A 19,770-nucleotide genomic window follows, 5' to 3' on the forward strand; every position below is an offset into this window, starting at 1 on the left:
GCGCATCTGTCATGTTTCAGTTTAAAATAGAATTTTTGTCGATCTGTCATGTTGCAGTATGAAATAGCATTTTCGTTTTTCTGTTATACTAGAATTTAAAATGGCTTTTTTTTTCTTTTCTCTTCTCCTTAACTTTGGCATCTTCACTTCAAAGGTTAGATTGTTACATAAATTACTCGGTTTTAACATAGGAGTGGTCAGATAGAAGCATATGGTAAATTTAAATAATAAAAATAAATATTTTATGTATTTATTAATATGTTTATTAAATAGTCATCCAGAACAGTCATGATGTGAATATAATAGAATGACTGAGGGTTGGGTTTTATTTTTAATATAATTTTCTTTCTTTTAAATATATACAAAGCAAAATCAATCATCTTTAATTGTCATTTTTCTATCACTCGATAATATTTGTTTTGTTAATGTAGATCTGTGTGTGTGTGTGTGTGTTTTTGTAGGTCATCATAGTTCACTCGATGAATATAAACCATCATCATCTTCATCAACTCCACTATTTAATTCATCCGATAAGTCACCCTGAGAATTTAAGTTCGATGCACAATTCATCTTAAAACCTGTATCATGATAAGAACCCTCATGCTCTTGGTTATCCAGTTTATTACTACCCGAGGACAATTCCTCAGGAGGTACTTCAACCTGAGAAGAGTCTTGAGGAGCAGATTCTGACACAACCCGAGTGTCCGTAGGATTGTCCAGAATTTTACTAGACTGTGAAGGGGAACTAATTGATGACTGAAGCCCTAAAGAATCAGGATTCTTACAGCCTTGTATGTTAGAGTTGTCGTTCAAAGATTCATCAAGTAAGTTATCTTGAGAAAGATGGTTTGTGGCAGCATCTTTTTGATCAGAGGCATGGACAGGATATTTCAGTCCAATTGCAGAGCTGTGACGGTTGGACCTCTCAGATAAGTCATCTTTTGTGGTCCTTCCAGCAGAATAGTCAATAAAAGTTTTATTTTGACCAAATTCTTCAGGAGCTGGTGATTTCTGAGCCCGTTTTAATTCTGAGCTTGTCTCAGGAGTTCGACAATGATCACCTTCATTACTTGAATCAGAGTCGCTAGAAGATTCACTCTGACTGGATGATGCACTTGGCAGCGACACCTGTTTAACATTGGGGATTTCAGGAACAGCTGTCTTATCAACCCAGGCGGAAGAACTAAGACGTTTGAAAGTTATCTTAAGTGGGCTCTTTTTGTTAGAAGACAAATTAAGAGGAGAATATTTGTATGGGGTTTCAGCCTCAGATTTGTTATCACTGCTGCCGGGTGATGAGGGGGATAATGTCATCTTTTGTTGCTCAGTCAAAAGGGCCGATGAGGTGGCACCTCTTGCCTGTGGGAGATGCGGAACCCGATTATTGTCAACAAACGTAAAATTAGATGAAGAGTCTGAGTCTGAGCTATCATCATTGTCATCATCATCTGACTTTTTGTTGTAATCATTGTCACCCATGTCTATCAGCAGTTTCCCCTTGGTAATGCTAGGGGATGGCGATTGTGTTTGATGATTGCTGTCAGTACTCGAATTAAGGTTTTCCTCTCTATGCTGATGAGAAAGTGAAGGGCTTCTGCTACTCCCCATCCTTTCTCTCTGTGGAGACGTAATGTTTGACGATTGAGAGTTTAAGGCAAATACCTCCGAAATGATAGATTTTACGTCATTGTTATTGTCAGTGCATGTAGTCTCCTCTCTGGGCTTTCGTTCAGAAGATGTGAGAGACAGGGCTGACATAATAGGGACAGGAGAGACAAAGAAGGAAGTAGTTGTGGCAGTGGTTGAAGAAGCAGCTGTAAAAGAGCCGAAGAGAGAAGTGATATCAGAGGTAGTATTGGTAGTGACGATAGTACTTGGTGCTGTGTTGCTGCTGACAGTGTTTTCAGATTTCGATTTTGCAGAAGACATGATCGAAAGGGAAGTAGCAGCAGCAAGAGGACTTAATGGTGATGATGATGATGATGACGAAGAAGACGATGATGATGAGGATAATGATGACAGTGACTGCCAGCTTTCTGAAATTGTACTGTACAGAGGCAGTAAGTTTGATTTTTTAGTATCACTATTATCGCCAGGAGTGGGTAGTTTTGCAACTGATGTGCTGCAAATTGTACTTAGAGTATCCAACAAAGGTGTCGATAATGTCTCTTTACTGCAATCTGGTTTTCCAAGATCTAATGACGATTGTCCTTCAGCAGCTGCAGGATGTTTTCTTTTCACCTGTTCTCCAGGAGTCCAGTGATTTAGAGTGCCCATTGGTTTTGTGCTTGCCGTTACGGACATATCATGATCATCAAATGAAATACGTAATGGCAAGGGCTGAAAGCTGGCTATGGAAGTCGATAAATCAGGTTCAAGTGAAGCATTTGGGGATATACTGAAAGGCTTAATATTGTGGGTTATGGGGTTATGGTCAGTGACCGATATCGTAGATGAGAAACTACTATTGCTTTCACTTGACATACGACGAGAAGATTCAAAAAGAGAACCAGTGAGGTTCAAAGTGTTTGAGGTTGAAGTGGGATTAGAATCATTGGCAGAAGCCAAGGTAACAGTTGCTGATGGTTTAGTAGAATGTGTGTTTGCTCGGTCGACCTCTCCAATAAAGGGGCTGAAATTGCTAACACTTTTACCACCATACAGACAGTCAGGATTTACTGGTGGAGAAAGCTGCTCAGTTGAAAGCGACAAGGGGAGCCACTTTGAGGAGTTGAGAGCACAAGACGAGAGACCAATTTGAGAGGCACCAGTCCAAGTTGTCAAAGTGCTGCTGTCGGCTTGCATGCAGTCTGGCTTGCTGGTTGAGGGAAAGACGGGAGAATTTGGTTGCACGCTCATCAAGTCGGGAATCATAAGTTTAAGATCGGGGTCGTTTATCTCATCCAATGTGCCACAGGTCGATACTGGCACACTGATGGCTTTTGTCAGCAAATCACTGTTTGTTTTATCATTCACCACAGTGTCCACGTTAGTTTGGAACTCATTGCCCTCAGAAGATATAACAACATCGGCTCCAATTGTTTCGGGATCAATAAAGGGTGATGAAGCATTGCTCCGCAACGGTAATGGGGAGATTGGATGAATCCTTTCTTTAAACGAAGATCGAGAGCAGCTAGCCGTTGCAGATGAATAAGGGTGTAAGGAATTTGCATATTTTTCAAAGCACTCCAAATGAGACCCTCCTCCACGGACAGTGGCAATTATGTGCACATCATCATTGCTTGGACTAGAAGTGTTGCGCTGTTTTAAATGTGAATTCTTGTGGCCAGAATGGTGTTTTTTATATGTAGATGCCGGAGGTGGAGAGATAGGCACTACGTCAGAGCCACTGGCAAAATTACTATCTGAAATGGAGCCACAAACAGATGAAGATACTTTTGAAGACCGCTTGCTTCGGTGATGTTTCCGGTGCTTATGTTTTTTATGTTTCTTGTGACTTCTGCGCTGGCGTTTGCAAGAGATAATCTCCACACTGGAGGACCGTGATCTTGCCCGAGAAGGATGTTTAACAGGACTGGCTGGCGTGTAAGAAGTACTACAGCGTTTTCGACGTGACTTTGTGTGTGAATAGCCTTCATAATCACATGCACTGCTGGAATGTTCTGTTAGTGTGCGCCGTGGGTGATTGCCAACTCGGTACACATTGCTGTAAGTAAGTGGACAAAATATAGAACTTTGAGAAATATGAAGCTGGAGAGACGAAGACGAGGAAGTTGGAGAGTCATCACGGTGACGCTGACGACGTGATCGTTTCTCTCTGTTCGAATAACCCGAACTGCTACTTTTGCTTTTGGAATGGCGGGAACGTGATGCTGAGCGAGATTTAGACCTTGACCGGGATGATGCCCCCTTCTTATACGAAGATTTTTCAAAGGAAGAAGCAGTTGAAGAATGTAAGCTTTGTTCACGTTGGCGTCGTTCACTTGTTGAGTGTTTGTCATGGCGTGATTTGCGATGACTGCGTCCCTTCCGTTGTGAACTGCTTTGTTTTTCAGAACCTTCTCTTGACCGATGACTCTCGCCACTTACGCTCGATCGGGTACAATGGCCAGACTCTTCGGGTTTTTCAGTAGACGGTTCAGCCTCTTCTTCATCGTCGCTCACATTGTCCAAATCAGAAATCAGAATTGGCGATCGCTCAGCCCAGGGTTTCTCGTAACCAGTTATGACAACATCACTACCTTCGTCTTCATCATTATTATCTCTCTCACCACCATCTTCACTGTCATTGGAATCAGATGATTCTCCCTCCTTTCGCTTTTTATCCTTATCCAATTTCTGTGTGGATTCCGAAGCCGTGTTGGTTTCTGTTGAGGTGGATTCAGCTTCTGCATTTGTTGTTTCAGTAACAGATGACGGTAAGATGCCCGAAGGTCCCGGCTGGGGCGATTCCCAACCAGATGTTGAGGTTTGTCCATTTGAAGTGTTGCTTTCGGCTTGGCTTTTATCCGAAGACTGTTTGTCCCAAGTGGAGGAGGTCATCACTATTTGTTGTGAAGGATGTCCAAGGCTTATAGACACAGAGATACTACTTTGATTACCAGAAGTGGTAGCAGTCGCAGTAGCTGTCGCCGTTTCCCTGGGAGAGACTACAATCACATCATCGTCGTCATCATCATCATCATCAGTAGATGAGGCATCAGTGTTTGAATCCACCAATTGAGTAAAAGGTACATACTGTGTGTTCTCATCGTATGACCGCATATCAGGCATGGCCGACTTTGCAAAGTTTTCAAACTCGTGCATAAAGAGTGAAGTGTTGCGGCCAACAAATGGCGATATGTGCTGATAGAATTCCTCGCTACTAATTGGATAACACTTGATAAGATCAAGAATCAACTCCATCACAAACAGAACATGACTCTCCTGGTGTCGTAAAAGCACATTCAGCTCACGTTCTAGCCATGGTGCAAGTCGGTGGATAGCTGTCGGATTTTTTTGAAGAAAATCGGGCTTGATATTGCGATAACGGCCTGTGTTCTTATTCTTAATCTGGAGATTGTTACGATAGACACTACGACGGAACTCAAGTGAATGCCTTGAGTATTGCAACTGATGATGATGTTGTTGCTGTTGCTGCTGCTGTTGTTGTTGCTGTTGTAGTCTGCGTGCAGAGTGACGAGTTGTCATAATACGGGAGCCGTAGATATCCTGGTAATCTCCCCGTCCTCTTGAATTCTGCAATGCCAAGAGACGATCAACTGTGAGAGTCGTTCGGTAGCGGAAACGTCTATCCTCAGGCATATCCTGTTTCTGAACATCGTACTGATCATAATCATCGTAGGACCGGACGTTGTGGATGATGCTTTTAAAAGGCTGCTTGCAGAGTGGGCATTCCGTCTTAATCTTTGACCACTCAAGCAGACATACAAAGCAAAACGTGTGAAAACAGCTGTCGGTGAACGACTTATTCTCCAGCTTGCTCAGGCAAATCGAGCAGTTTGGTTCTGGTGATTGGCGCATACATGCCTCGCTGTCTTTGTCCTTTGTGTCAACACTGTCATCTTTGGTTTCTTCTACTCTGCTGCCGATCCCTTGATTTACTGATGGGGTAGTGGAATCGGCATCCTTTTTGGGGGACTGCCCACTGCCTGCAGTATTATTACTATCACTCGCACCCGTTGCAGCTGAAGTCAACAAAGAAGACCTTGTTGAAACTTTCTTGCATTTCTTTCGCTCCTGCTTCTCATCATCCTTCTTCCGTTTTCTCTGCGTCCTTCTCTCCATGATTAAACCTGAGGAAAGAAACAAAGATGGGTGATAAGCAAATGTATGATGGAAAGATAATGAAATTTGGTCTTTGTTATCTTAGAAAAATATACAAGAGGATATGTGACTAGAGAAAAGGTCATGACTTTTGAATAATTTCGATTGGAAAAAAAAAAAAAAAAAAATACACTACATAATATATAGAAACTAAAAATGACACAAAAAGATTGTTTGAAAAAGGTTTCACTCTCAAAATTATCAAAGACATTATACCATCCAGATTATATTTAACAGTAATTCTGTATTTACTGATTTATATGTGAAAGATCATTTGGGGAAAAAAAAAAAAAATATATTTTAAATTAGTCATAACTTGTACTTTTTTAATTTAGTTTCCCTTTGTTCATTTGTTTGGTCTTTTTTTTTCATTTTTAAATGGACCAAATTATCATAAAACTTTTTTTTTGCTGTGTTAATGTGTTAATGTATCTCTAAGAAAGTTAGATATACGTGTGTTTGTATATATGTAGAGAAATCATTCATAAGCTAATTGATTATGAATTTTGCAACATGGTTACTAAGCATAAGGGTAATATAAGATATATTTCATTTCGTTTTGTGTAAAGAGGGTAATAGGGGTAGAATCTCTTTGTGAAAATTCAGATACTTCCAATTATTGTAAAATTTTAACAATACATGTTAGATATCAATTAATAAATATTCTCTAAATTTCAGTTTCTTTGTAATATTTTAAAGCAATTTCAGAGGATATAATATGGATACAACCTTACATTTAAAAAATAAAATATATCACGTTTACATTGAATTTTATCCATATCCATTAAGATTCCCTAAATTACAATTTCTTATGACCCTTAAATTTCAGACATTTTCTAGAATCAAAATCATATGGATTTTGATCAAAATTGAAATAAGGCTGATAGACACAAGCTTTAATATCATTAAATCCTTAAAGTAGTGTGAGAAATTACCTTTTCTTTTATTCTATTTATAAAATTATTAGATGTAAATAATTTCTAATAATTGTAATAATAGTCTTGAACAAAAATTGTTTTTAATTCTTTATTAATTGAACAATTTAAACCTCAATACGAAAAATAAAAAAGAAACATTGTAACATGAATATTAACAAAAATGTGATTTATGGATACGAAGTTGTTTAAAATTTTAGGCATAATAATAATCTTAAATCAAATGTACTTCATAACTTTTTATATATTAAATAATGTGAATGAATGTTTTTAACTATAATAATAATCTCAAGCCCAAATATCATTTATAATTATTTATTAAGTAAAAAAAATATGAATAAAATGAAACTGTCTTTTTATTATTTGAATAATCTTGAAACAAAATCTAATTTGCTACCAGTGAAATATGAAAAATTGGTTGTTACAAAATTAGTACCCAGTGATTTGGGTAACAGTATCAAGACTTCTTACTGTGAGAGTAAAAATTTCTCAATCATCCTTTACTTCTGACTAAAAAAGAATAAAATATTGATAAGGAGTAAATATTGAAATTGAAAAATTAAGGTTTATTTAAAAAAAACAAAAACAGGTCAGCAAAGGGTCTAAAATCACTTACAAATAGATTTTCTTTTTATTTACCTTTTGTGAAGAAAGCTAATCTGATCAATGAAATAGGGAAGCACCCGACTTAACTTTATATATAAGACTAGCAGAATATATGTTCCAAAAAAGGTATAAGCAATATGTATAACACTATTTTTCCTTTCAGTTTTGAATTTCGACAGCTTGAAAACAATGAATAGAGTAAACAAAATTTGTTGACATTGGACTTGAAAATTATTTTGTAGTCTTCAGAAAAGTAATCTCATGGCAATGTGCTCCAAAAACAAGACATTCTTGGAAAGAAACTGTTTATGGAAATACTGTTTGGTACACAGAAAAAATAAATTTCTTTACAGTGGTGGTAATAAAACAAGTTCTTGCTGTGAATATTTTTCAGGGAAGAACCAGAGATTGGAACTCTGTTGAGCATTTTTCATGGAAAGAATGAAAAAGTAGAGAAAGATTACCTATGTCTCTTCTATGAGAAAAAGACTGTAGAGAAAAGAAGAAATCACCCTCACCCCCACTTGATTGTGAAGTCGATTTTGTATTGTCAAAACAAGAAAGAATGGTATATCCCTAGATGTGACAGCAATACAATGTAAAGTAAAGGCTTATTCACTGTATTGCATTTATCTGTTGACATCATAGTAGTTGGTGCTAGCAGATAAATAAGACACTTCAAAGTGCAAAATTACGCCCTACATTTGACTTGGGGATAGATATATGTTGATAATCATGTCTGTTTTGAAAATATTTCATCTTTGATTGAGTAATTGATTGGTACTTAAAAAAAATAAAATAAATATTGATGGTTTTGTTCATGATGTTTTCAAGGTGGATGTCTGACAGTGATTTGAAAAGAAAACTATTAAACTACCTGGCTTTACTTGGTCATAAAATATGCTTAAATATATTTTAATTCATGTAGATTTTGTATCTATTATTATAAAGCCAATTCTCTACTGAATATTATATTGTACCTAATATAAAGTAGTGATTTAAAAAAAAAAAATAATAACCTGCGTGCCATTAGCTAGAATTGAAACAGAAACTCTCTAGTCTTATCTGTTAGCGTATGCACTAAATCCATATATATACAAAAACCGAAAAAAACAAAACAAAAAAAAAAACGTTTAAACTATAACTTTTAATTAGAACATGCACAGAAAAAAGAAAAAAAGAAAAAAGATAGGTATAGCCGACTTACGCCAGGCTAAATTCAATTTTTTCAATTTTGACCCTTTAAAAGCTATTTTAGCAGCTAAAAACCAAATCAAAAGTGTACTACAGATCTACAGGCCCTATATATTAAATTTCAACTCTGTAGACCAAATATTCAGAGAGGAGTTTGGTAGAGATTTTTTGTACACACCCAACAAGGTCACTTTATATATATATTAGATTGGTAAAAAAATGATGTTGTTTTTTGACATCTATATCAAAAAATGACATTATTTTTGCACCAACCTAATAAAAATAGTGCAGTGTCCTGGAACGTTTCCATCTTAAATTCTATGCAATTATGCAGAATGTAGGAACTATGCATAAATAAAATTCAGTGTAATAGTGAAATGAAACCAATCATCTAATAAGAAACAACAAAATAAAAAAATGAATAGGTAATTAATGCTCGTTTTTCATAGGAATATGCAAATTAGTTAACCTTTATATAGTCCCTTGCATATCCATAACCGAGTATATTAAAAAGTTTGCATTAATAATTTTTAAATAGAAAAAGTAGGATTTTAATATCAATGTTAGAACGAGAAAAAAAAAATTACAGGTGTATAGATCATTTAGACTAAATTCAAGATGAATGATAAATCTGTTTTGATGGAAAAATCTGAAAAAAAAAAAAAATAAATAAATAAATTTGTTTGTTTCCCTAAAATTTGAAATAATTTTTACAGAATAACAAGTCTACATAATATAAAACGTCTTGTTTGTCCTTACAGAAAATTCTATTTTTTGAACAGCTATAAAATTGAAATTTTCTGCTAACATTTTACTTGTCATCACCACTTTTTTCTTTTGACAATTAACATTTTAGTTTCAAATTCCATTGTTTAAGATTTACTTTTGTGTTAATAAGTTCTTTGCATGTAATAAACTTCTAAAACAGTTCAAATATGTTTGATGCTTGCAAAAAGAAAAAGATGTTCATCACCAGCGATTAAAGCACTGAATTAAAGTTACATTCTGAACACTTTAAAAAGAATTTTATTTCAGGACATACAATTTAAACCAAATGAAATGGACAATAAAATAATCTTGTTTATACATATATATTTTTTTCCAAATAGTATGATCGATTTTTTTATGTCAACAAGTTTTATAACACTTACAAAAATTCATTAATTAATCAATTTTTAATTATTGTTTTTAATTTTTCAAATTATTTATAGTTTTTGAAGTTTTTTTTAATGGAAGTTGTTCCAGACAAGGCACAAAGCCCCTTGATGTAAAGAGCTAAAAAAAATGAAAGATGATTAGCTTAAAGATAGAAGATGCCTATTAGCCTTGGCCTTGAAAAAGGTTAAGGCTAAAGGTAGGAGAGGGTTCCATCAACCTGCAGTTCTTGGGAAGAGGCTATTAGAATAGAAAGATACATTACTACAACATATTTAACCAGTGAATTCATGCAGATCACTAGACCAATGAGATTGTTTTCGTTTATTTAATTACTGTTTGTTTTGTTCTCTAAATTCATAATTACAGTATCTATAGTTCGTGGAGTCTGTCCGTCCATTCCATTTTTTCTCAAAAACTATTATGAACCTTTGCTATGAAAAGGTGCAGCAAAATAAGTATTATAGTATCCATTCGATATACAATTAGGGATTAGTCAACACAATACCACATTTACTCTAGAAGTTTTCACTGAAACTACTGTGTCAATCTGGTTGAAATTTTATATGGATCTTTTTTATGATACGATGCAGCGAACTAAATTAAAAATTATGGTATCTGTTCGATGCATAGTTATGGATTGGGAGGTATTAATGCAAAAATAAGCATAAATTTAACCATATTCAACCATCAATTTGGCATAAAGTACTCATTAAGTCAACAGGTAATAACTTTTGCTAGTTTTTAATTGACAAAAAGTCTAGTTCGATTATATCCTGCTTAAAAACACACAATTACAAGGAATTATAACAAAACCTAACACTCCATAAAAAATAAACAAAATTCCAGAAGGTGCTGAGAAGAATGGTGAAGCCCTAAATGGACAAGTTCGCTGACGTATGCATCTACATCTCCCAGCAGGACTCTGCTTCTCCATACAAAACTAAAATGACCCAGGTGTGGCTGCTCAACAATGTTTCTCACCACTGGTCACCAGACTTGTGGCTGTTCTCATTTGACTGCAACCTCCTTAACTATTTCTGGGGCATGTTTGAGGCCAAAACCAACAAGCATACTCATAACAAGGTAGATTCTCTGAAGGCATCCATCATAGACATGTTCACTGCTATAGATCAGGACATTGTGACTCATTTCACACTTGAGATGGCCATTTCTACTGGCAGTGGTTACATTGAAAAATAATGTAGTATAGTATGTAAATTTAACTGTTGATGAATAAACTGTCGGGTCTCTGTATATACAACTTTGTTTTTATTGCCTATTTTGCTTTCTCTTTGTTAAGAGTCAGATTTTGCTGTAACAGTCTGTACATATACAGTAACATTTTCTAGAAAGCAAAGAGGTTGCTATTATTAACTTGAAAATTGCTTTCAGATTGTTCACAATGAAAATGATAAACACATTTTAGTTTTTAAAATCCATACAACAACAGGATTCTGTTTCTGAATTTTAGATGAGAATGCTAATTTCTATCATTCAAACTATTGTTCTCGTTTTCTCTTCATCCTAATAGTTTTAGTATTTTGTTTTAATTATAAGTTGTTTTTTCATTTGATTATTTAAGGGGACGGCTTAACACAAACTTGTTCACATTGAACTTGAAGCTGACCATGTTGTAGTCAGCTGGAAAACAGGCCAGCAGAACAAAGTTTCACAAGCGAGCAGTTTTAGAAAAGAAGCTTTGTTCATGGAATTTGCGTTTAGATTTAGGCAGAGATAGATAGTGTTCATAAAATTTGTACTGGGAATACATATCCCATACTGTTTGTCATTTTCTTCTGGAATATTTTTTTTCATTTTCCCTTTTAAGTCTGTGTATGGAATTTTAATATTTGTCACATGTATAAACCATGCAGCAAAGTGAGAGAAGCCAGAGCGGTCATTCTTGATATGTCCAAAGCATTTGATAAAATCTGACATGAAAATCTTATGAAAATTAAATTGTATCATATTGTTGGGCGAATATTTAGACAATTCTTAGAGAAGGTTGTCCTTGATGACTGTGCATCTAAACATAACATTAATGCAGGTGTGCAACAAGAATCCATCTTTGGACTTTCATTATATTCATAAGCAATTTCCTTGATGAAATTGTGCCTGAGTTGGGTATATTTGCTGATAACACCACATTCTATGGTAGATATGTGGGGAAAAATGAATGTACACCTTTCCAAGGAAATGTCTGAACTCTTAGTAAATGATCCCCAGTCATTTTGTTTTTGTTACTTGTTTTCTTTTTCATCTTTTTTGCTAGTTGATAAATTCTTGTTTTAGTTGACTTTGTGGAAATCTCTTTGATCTTCACATTATCTGCTTTCATCAGTTTTTTGTGTTTCATTCTAAAGCCTTTAATTATAGCTCCCACATACTAAAATCTAAAAACTCAAAACATTATCATCACTGTATAATTTATTTTCTTTATGAAGCACTAGCTGAAGTACCCATCAAATGTGAGGGCTTAAGTATAAACCAAATCATATTTCATTGATCTTAAAAAACATTCATGGGTTTTGACTGTAATACAAAAGACATTATGGTTTGCTAAAGAATGCTTTTTGCTAACATTTATTTAGCAAAGCACATTATTTTCAACTAACTCAGTTTGTAGAAAGGAAGTCAAGTGCAATTCAATTTTTTGCAGTACCTATAAGAATTAGGTACACAAGAAGTGCAGTAGAATTACAGATAGGTTGAGAGAGGATAAGCAATTTATGTGCAAGAATTGTAAGATAATGGAGATGGATGAGAATTCAGATGTGAAGAAAGTATATTTGGATGGTGAGTTATTTTTATTTTTTTTTTACTCATGTTCATCCCTAACAAAGTATATCGCCAATAGGGTGTAAGAGGCTACTATTTGGGACCAGTCCTAGGAAAGATTAACAAGATGTTGGTTTATGTTACATTTGAACTTTTGCATATCAGTACAGCTAGGGAAGCAGGTAGTAGGAAGGGAATTCCAAAATCTAGCTGTTCGAAGGAAGAAACTACTAGAATAGAAAACATTCTGGCATTTAGGAACCACAATAGTGAAGGGGGTAAGATTTTATTGCTAAATGGATTTATCAGGGATATGTATGTCGAGGAGGCACAAGTGCAACGAGTTCATCAGAGGACATTCCATTAAAATATTTGTAAAACAGGCACAGAGATGCAACATTGCGACAATGGGACAGGGGTTGGAGCTTAGTTGATAAAGTGGAATCTATTAGATTGAAAACTCTTTTTTGAACTCTATCCAAAAGGTAGAGGCTAGTGGTAGATGCGGCAACCCAGACATGGCACCAATATTCCATGCATAGGCAAATGGTGACCTTATAGAGATACAGGATACTCTTAGGTGTGAGTAGTCTTCTAGCTCGATAGAGGGAACCCAACTTCTTTGCAGCAGCTTTCGCAATGTCCTCAATGTATTTGTTCTAGTTTATATGGCCCACATAATGCTAGGCCAAGGAGTTTGAAGGAAGAATTCTCAGGTAAGATGTTATTTGTCATGGATATAGGCCGTTGGAGAGGCGTCTTGTAATTGTTAAAGGAGAGCAGCTAGTCTTGCTAGCATTAAATGTGTGGCTTCATTCCACTACAGTCTGGAGATTATATTGAGGATGCTCAGAATTTTTATTACCTAAGTGTTGTGGCCCGATAGGATAAAAAAAAAAAAAACATGGACACGGTTAAAGAAAGGTATTTGTATTGAGAACGAAACAGAATATACAGAGAACGGTCATAGTATTTAATGCCAAGATGGCATACTACGAAGTACAAAAACACATCACAAAAGCCAGTATCGCTTGGTCTATTTATACAGTTTGGAAGAGTTCATATCTTGATGTTCGTATGACTGCAAAAATTAGGAATGGATGGAATAAGTTCATAGACCTTCTGCCATTACTAACTAGCAGAGCATTATCTCTGTCAACTAAGGGAAGAGTTTATCAGCCATGTGTATGCAGTGTGATGCTGTATGGAAATGAAACATGGATATGAGAGTTGAGGATATGCATTGCATTAAGAGAAATGATATGAAAGTGATATGATGGATGTGTAATGGGAGTCTTAAAGACAGGCTTTGTTCTGATGACCTCAAAGAAAGATTAAATCTGGACGGTATAGAGTGATGTGTGCAGAATAGACTTTAATGGCCAGGTTGAAAGAATGGACGAGAGTTCTTGGGTTAGTAGATGTAAAACGGTTGGGGTAGCAGAGATAGAATGGACAAAATTGGAATTCTTATGAGAACAGTTTATAGCAACTATTTGTTGACACTGCATTTGAAGATGACTATGTTATCGTTTACAAGGAAGCAGTCCCATAGCAATATGTTTCTCAGATGAGAAGCTCTTGAAAAGTAAAAATTCCATTTGATACTAAGTATGCAGAGGAAGAGAAGTAAATTCCTTGCAATTGTGGTAGAGAGGCAAGTTTTTGCTGCAAATGTCTTACAAGATTAAACTAGAGATTGGAACTGAACTGAGCACCTTCTACAGTTGTATAGTTTGTTTTTAATGATAACATCAGTTTCCATTTCATATAGAAATTGATGTTTTTTTTTAAATTATTCTATTTTTTTAAAGTAATTTTAACTAATTTACTTTAAAACGAATTAGAAATTATTCATATTATTTTGATTCATTTGGACTACTGTTCTCATCTGGAGTGTCATTTTTCACAACGTTTCGGTTGATATAACCTCTGAGCTTCTTCAGGTGTATCTTGCTGAACTTGGGAATTTGGATAGAATTTCAAACAGAATCCTTTATTTATTTCATGTGGGTAGCATACTCTCATTCCGTCAGCCACAATATGAGAACCATTAATTATAAATAATAGATAATATATACAGTAATAAGTAAACATTAACATATACACACACAAACACAGTAATAAAAATTAGTAATAAATACTGATATTTACAACTAGAAATAAAATAGGTTTAAGGCTTCCAAAATTCATACTAGTCTGCAAGGACCTGTGACATAGTGGTTAGAGTACTTGGAAAAATTAATAGTAAAAAGTGATATTCTCCTGAAGATTGAAGGTCAATTTTCAGTGTGGGCGACCAAAAAATACAATTGCGAATTACTTAGGACTTATATCCAGTCGTTGATGGAACATGCAACCCCCATGAAATAAATAAAGGATTCAGTTCAAAATTCCGTCCGCATTTCAGCAGAAATATTCTAGTGTTTAACAAAATACATCTGAAAAAAAGTCAGAGGTCACATCCACTGAAACGTGAAAATGATACTCAAGATGAGAACAGTAGTCCGAAGAACCCAAATAACTATTCCTCATCTCAAAAATTCAGAAACCCAATTAGAAATTACTTTGAAAAATTGTAAGCATCTTTGTTTAATTTTTAGTTAGGGGGTTCTGTTGTTTGTTATGTATCATTTGATGCTTCATGGGTCGACATTTTTAGCAAGAATAATAGTACTGATTTACTTTTTTAATTGCCATTGCTAGGATCTTTCTTGGCTTGCCTTTTCTTTGCTTACTCTAAATTTGGATGTGTAGGGCTTCGTTCAACACTTCCATACCATGTAGGCGGTTGCAGCACAAAGCTGACTCCAAACTGGGTACCTTCAACATCTATAGTAGGGCGTCAGAACTATCATCAAGGGGCACACAGCAGATCTACCAAATTATAGCCATGTTAATCCTTTGCATCTTCAGAAAGGATAAGTTAGTAGAAACCCATCATTCACTCACATGTGGTTGGCTTCCGTCAGTCTAGAAGACCGAGTTTGCGCCTGTAGAGGTTGTTGTTGCACACTGTCTTCTTTAGCTGAATAAGCCTATTTTCGATCTACATTGTCAGTTGCAGATGTCTGACGTAAAGGTCGGTTCGTTGTGCTGGTAGTCTGTTGAATTTTTTTGACTAGCCTTTCTGAATAGTCTTTTGATCTCAGCTCACTCTGTGAGGAACCTTTCTCCAGTGGATAGGCCTTTGGTTATCATTTGTCTCCAGATGTTTATGAACTTTAGCTTTGGGCTCCCAGCTGGTAGGGTCAATATCACATGCTTTTATGTCGCTCACATATAATGTACTATGGGTATAAATGTTGTAACTTTGATCCCAAGTAACAACTGAGTCAACAACAGATTAAGACACGAAAAAGCTTATGAAACTTGCCCCCACACCATACATGCAAGAATTGGATCACCAAGATAGTAGAATATGTTTACAACTTCCAATTTATGCAAATCTTCACAGATAATTCTGTACATTGTCTTTAATGTGACAAGCAATACCAGAACACCTTCCACAATAATAACTCATATAGAGGATAGGCATCAAAAACTCTGGGTAAAAATTAAAATTGCCCTCAATCAAGAAGGATTCCTTTTGCTATGACTAAAGACAGAACAGATAGTACATTTTTATTTTCAAAATTGAAACACTGGTCGGTGGTCATCTGCTATTTATCTTATTGTGACACTTTAATCCTAGTCTGAAGGCTGAAAAAGTGATGTCTTAGAGATAGTCTTGTGGAGAAAGCACTGGTACTTATGCAGAATATGGATCGTGTTATTTTTTATATAGGATTTTCAAGCTAAATTTAACTTTTATTAAATTGTAAGGTTACAAAATGCCCTTCCCTCCCTATGTTAAAAATGAGTTTCTTTTTTGTTTGTTTTTTTTTCACTTGGGGTGAGGGGAAGTCATCACTTCAAAGTTCAGAGGCAGAGGCGACTCTAGGGTAAAGGTTACATGTTAAGTAGATGCTGAGACAACATAATCAGTAATGGTGGAACGTGTGTAGGGTTAGATTATTCAAGATGATAGCTCAGCAGGAACTTATTCCCATTAGATTAGAAAATGATCATGTTATAATCTGCTGGGAAGTAACTTCACGGTATTGTGTTCCACAGGCGGAGAATTCTAAGAAAGAAACTCTGCTAATGGAATTTTCGTTTAGTTTTAGGCACAGATGAGTTTCTAAATAATAACATTATTTCAGGATGTTTTATATTCTGTATACGTACAAAATGCTTGCTGATCTGAAAGAAGGTGATCATTGTACATTTAATTTTATACTTCTACAGAATTTTAATTGAACTAATTTTTCAACCCTAAACTAACCCTAACCTAAAGTTTTAAGTTTAGTTGGGCAAAAATCGCTTTAACTCCATTCTGTAGACGTACCTATAATTTAAAAAAAAAAAGGTGTTTGTTCAAAGAGAGCAAACATCGATTTTTTTTTTTTTAAATATGTCCTTTTAAGCAAAAACAATATTACTTATGTCGAAAATAGTAATATATCCAAAAGTTACGAAAATTCACCAAGTAGAAAGTTATTTATATTTTAAAGTAACTTTTACGGAACATTGGGAAAATTGAATTTTTCGTAGATATTTTAGAGTAGACCGTTAAGATTGCAGAAACAGGAGACACAAAGCATATTTTAGATGGTAATGGCGTCCAAGACATGTAGTCGATATCATAAGGCTTTTTTTTTTATTATTTCTTTTTACTAAAAAAACACAATAGTAGTTGTTCTATTCGATAAATTTTCGTAATTTTTGGATATATTAATACTTTCGACGGGACAATTCAGTGCATTGTTTTTGCTTAAAAATCGACCTGTTGCCTCTTTTTGAACAAGCACCAGAAAAAAAAAAGAAAAGACATTTGCCTACATCCAACCATCACTAAAAATTTATCTAAAGAAAAAAATACAGCATCCAAATTTAGAACCTCGACCCCCGATCTTAATATTTTAGACTGCCACTTACCCCGAACTTATGATGATTAAGGAAGGGCATGTTTTTATTCTCACCACGACGTCGTCAAATAAATTGCTGATCCGAAATAGGGGATTATTCTAGATTTAATTTAAACAGATTTCAAAAAACAACAAAAGAAACCTCTAAAAACTTGAGGGGGGAAAAGGGGAATTTCAAACAGGTTTGAAGGTAAAAGTTCAAATCACTAAAAATAAAAATCAGTTCCGCGTGTTGTTATTAGTCAAGATTTACTATTGATATTATTCATGGCGTGATATTATTCGGAAGAATTCAGATTTTTTTTTTTAATATAGTCATAGAATTTTTAGAGAGATGCCACTTCGTACACGTCTGCAATATATATATATATATATATATATATATATATATTTGAAACCAACACAAAATCACCTTTTTCAACGGCTTGTGAAAGTGAAGTGTCTTCATTTTATGCTTTATAAAACGTCAGTAAACAGTAGTAAATAAATCCGACCTAATTTCGTTAATGCTTATAAAAAATGTGGTTTCAAACGAAATCCAAATGTCAAAATAAAAACATTATTTTCAAGGATTGAGTCCGAATTGAAATCAATTAACAAAACAATTATTAACCTCGGATGTTGGCAACCGCAAAATCGTAAGAAAGAAGAAAAATATTGGAAACTTACGTGAAAATCCTTAACTTTAAGATTTCCTGTTTCTGAAAAAAAAAAAAGAGAGAGAGAAAAAAATTGTTAAAAAATATTAAAATACATTTTTTTTTTTAGTCAGTGGCCAGTCTTCATTTTTTTTCTTCTTTTTTTGCTTTTACGTAATTAATAATAACTGACAGATCTTTTCATGTTAAAAATCAGAACAAAAAACAAACCCCTAAAAAATTTCTTTTTAATTATTCAGATTACTATTCTCATCTCGGATTCACAATGTTTCGACCGATGTACGTTCCGATCTTCTTCAACTGCATCTTTTCGAACTTGGAGACCATCTATTAGAACTTGGGAACTCCAGTTCAACATAAAAATTCCCAAAATCGAAAAAGAAAAAGAAAAAAAGGAAAAACATTCAATGAAGGCCGGCGATTACATCGGTCGAAACGTTGAAGATGAGAATAGTAGTTATATATAAAACAAAATATCTATTTTTTTTTTTAAGATAAATATTTTTATATAATATATAAAATATAAGAATTTAATAACACTAAAATAAAAAAAATTAATAGTTATTAAAAACAAACATAAAAACAGAATAAATCGGAATAATTAATGCCTTGTAGTTTAACAGTTTAAAACCATTCAATCATTTTGTCCTGGTAACATTTAAATGTTAAAGGTTTTAAAATGAATAAGCGATAAAAGAATCGATAATTTAAGTGTTTCCTAGGGAATTCTTTTTCTTATCAGATATATACACAGATTTATAAAGTGAAAATAGAATTAAGAAATCATTTTCTATATATAATTATTCACCACCAATATTAAAAAAAAAAAATAAAGTCATCGTATTTCGTCCACACAACTCCACATTATCTTATTTCGCCTGTGTTATTTATCAAATTAGCTGTTCCGAATGAATACAATTAGAAGATAATAAAATAAATATTGTTGGTCAGTCGTTGACGCCATGAATAATCGAACTAAAAGATCATGCTAACCGGTAAAATTACTTACAATTTAAGCAAATCTTTGTATCAGAGACATTTCCGACATAACATTTGTTTCTTTCTAACATAGAAAAGTAGTTTAATTAACAGACGATTTGATTGGTCAATCGTTTAAGAATAAACCAATGAAAATCAAGCTTTTTTTTACTTAGTTCGCATCAAAGGGGAGCGCACCACCGTATTTCCTATTCCGATGTAGACGAAATTTACTCATGAAAAATATTGTAAAAATAAATAAATAAATAAATAAATATATATATTTTGAAAAATATACCTTGTTTTTGTGTTAATGTTGGTATTGTGTTGTTAAGCGAACTTTTAACCGTAGTATATTTACCAATCTATAGACTATTAAAACTCTGGATCTTGTTTGTCTCCGTGCACCCTGGATGGCGTTTCAAAGTGCTGATGTAATAGTTTTAAACAACGTTAAAAGGCACTAGGCAAATTCTTTATGACGTCACAAAAGATGATGTGACAAAAGGCTGATACCCTTCGCTTAGACATGACACCGCAAAAGTTCTTCATGCGTCACATATGACGTCATTCATTAAACGCATAAAAGTCATATATATATATATATATATATATATATATATATATATATATATATATATATAACAAGTAGTTAATAAAACATGTTAAAAAACACTTTGAAAAAGAGTTAAAAACATATTTAAT

The 19,770-nt window shown here is 34.2% G+C and overlaps 1 protein-coding gene across 2 annotated transcripts; it reads right to left on the bottom strand.

Annotated features, from left to right (window-relative positions):
- Window positions 1-240: 240 nt before the first annotated feature.
- On the bottom strand, window positions 241-19,484 carry LOC145245951 (uncharacterized). Of its 2 annotated transcripts, none has more exons than XM_080107711.1 (3): window positions 19,364-19,484; window positions 18,098-18,129; window positions 241-5,756 (listed from the first exon to the last, which is right to left on the bottom strand). In XM_080107711.1, the coding sequence occupies exon 3, from the start codon at window positions 5,746-5,748 to the stop codon at window positions 466-468; it is 5,283 nt and encodes a 1,760-aa protein (XP_079963837.1). In that variant the 5' UTR covers window positions 5,749-5,756; window positions 18,098-18,129; window positions 19,364-19,484; the 3' UTR covers window positions 241-465. The 2 variants fall into 2 exon arrangements, with proteins under 2 accessions (XP_079963837.1, XP_079963836.1); XM_080107710.1 differs by lacking the exon at window positions 19,364-19,484 and adding an exon at window positions 19,097-19,214.
- Between the last annotated feature and the right edge of the window lie 286 nt (window positions 19,485-19,770).

The sequence above is a fragment of the Euprymna scolopes genome, chromosome 23 (assembly GCF_053919585.1).
Source record: "Euprymna scolopes isolate OS-2025 chromosome 23, ASM5391958v1, whole genome shotgun sequence".
In the NCBI taxonomy this organism is placed as follows: Eukaryota; Metazoa; Mollusca; class Cephalopoda; order Sepiida; family Sepiolidae; genus Euprymna; species Euprymna scolopes.

What these genes read in the sequence shown, in the direction of transcription:
- LOC145245951 (XM_080107711.1), bottom strand. Translation starts at nt 5,748, where the DNA reads ATGGAGAGAAGGACGCAGAGAAAACGGAAGAAGGATGATGAGAAGCAG.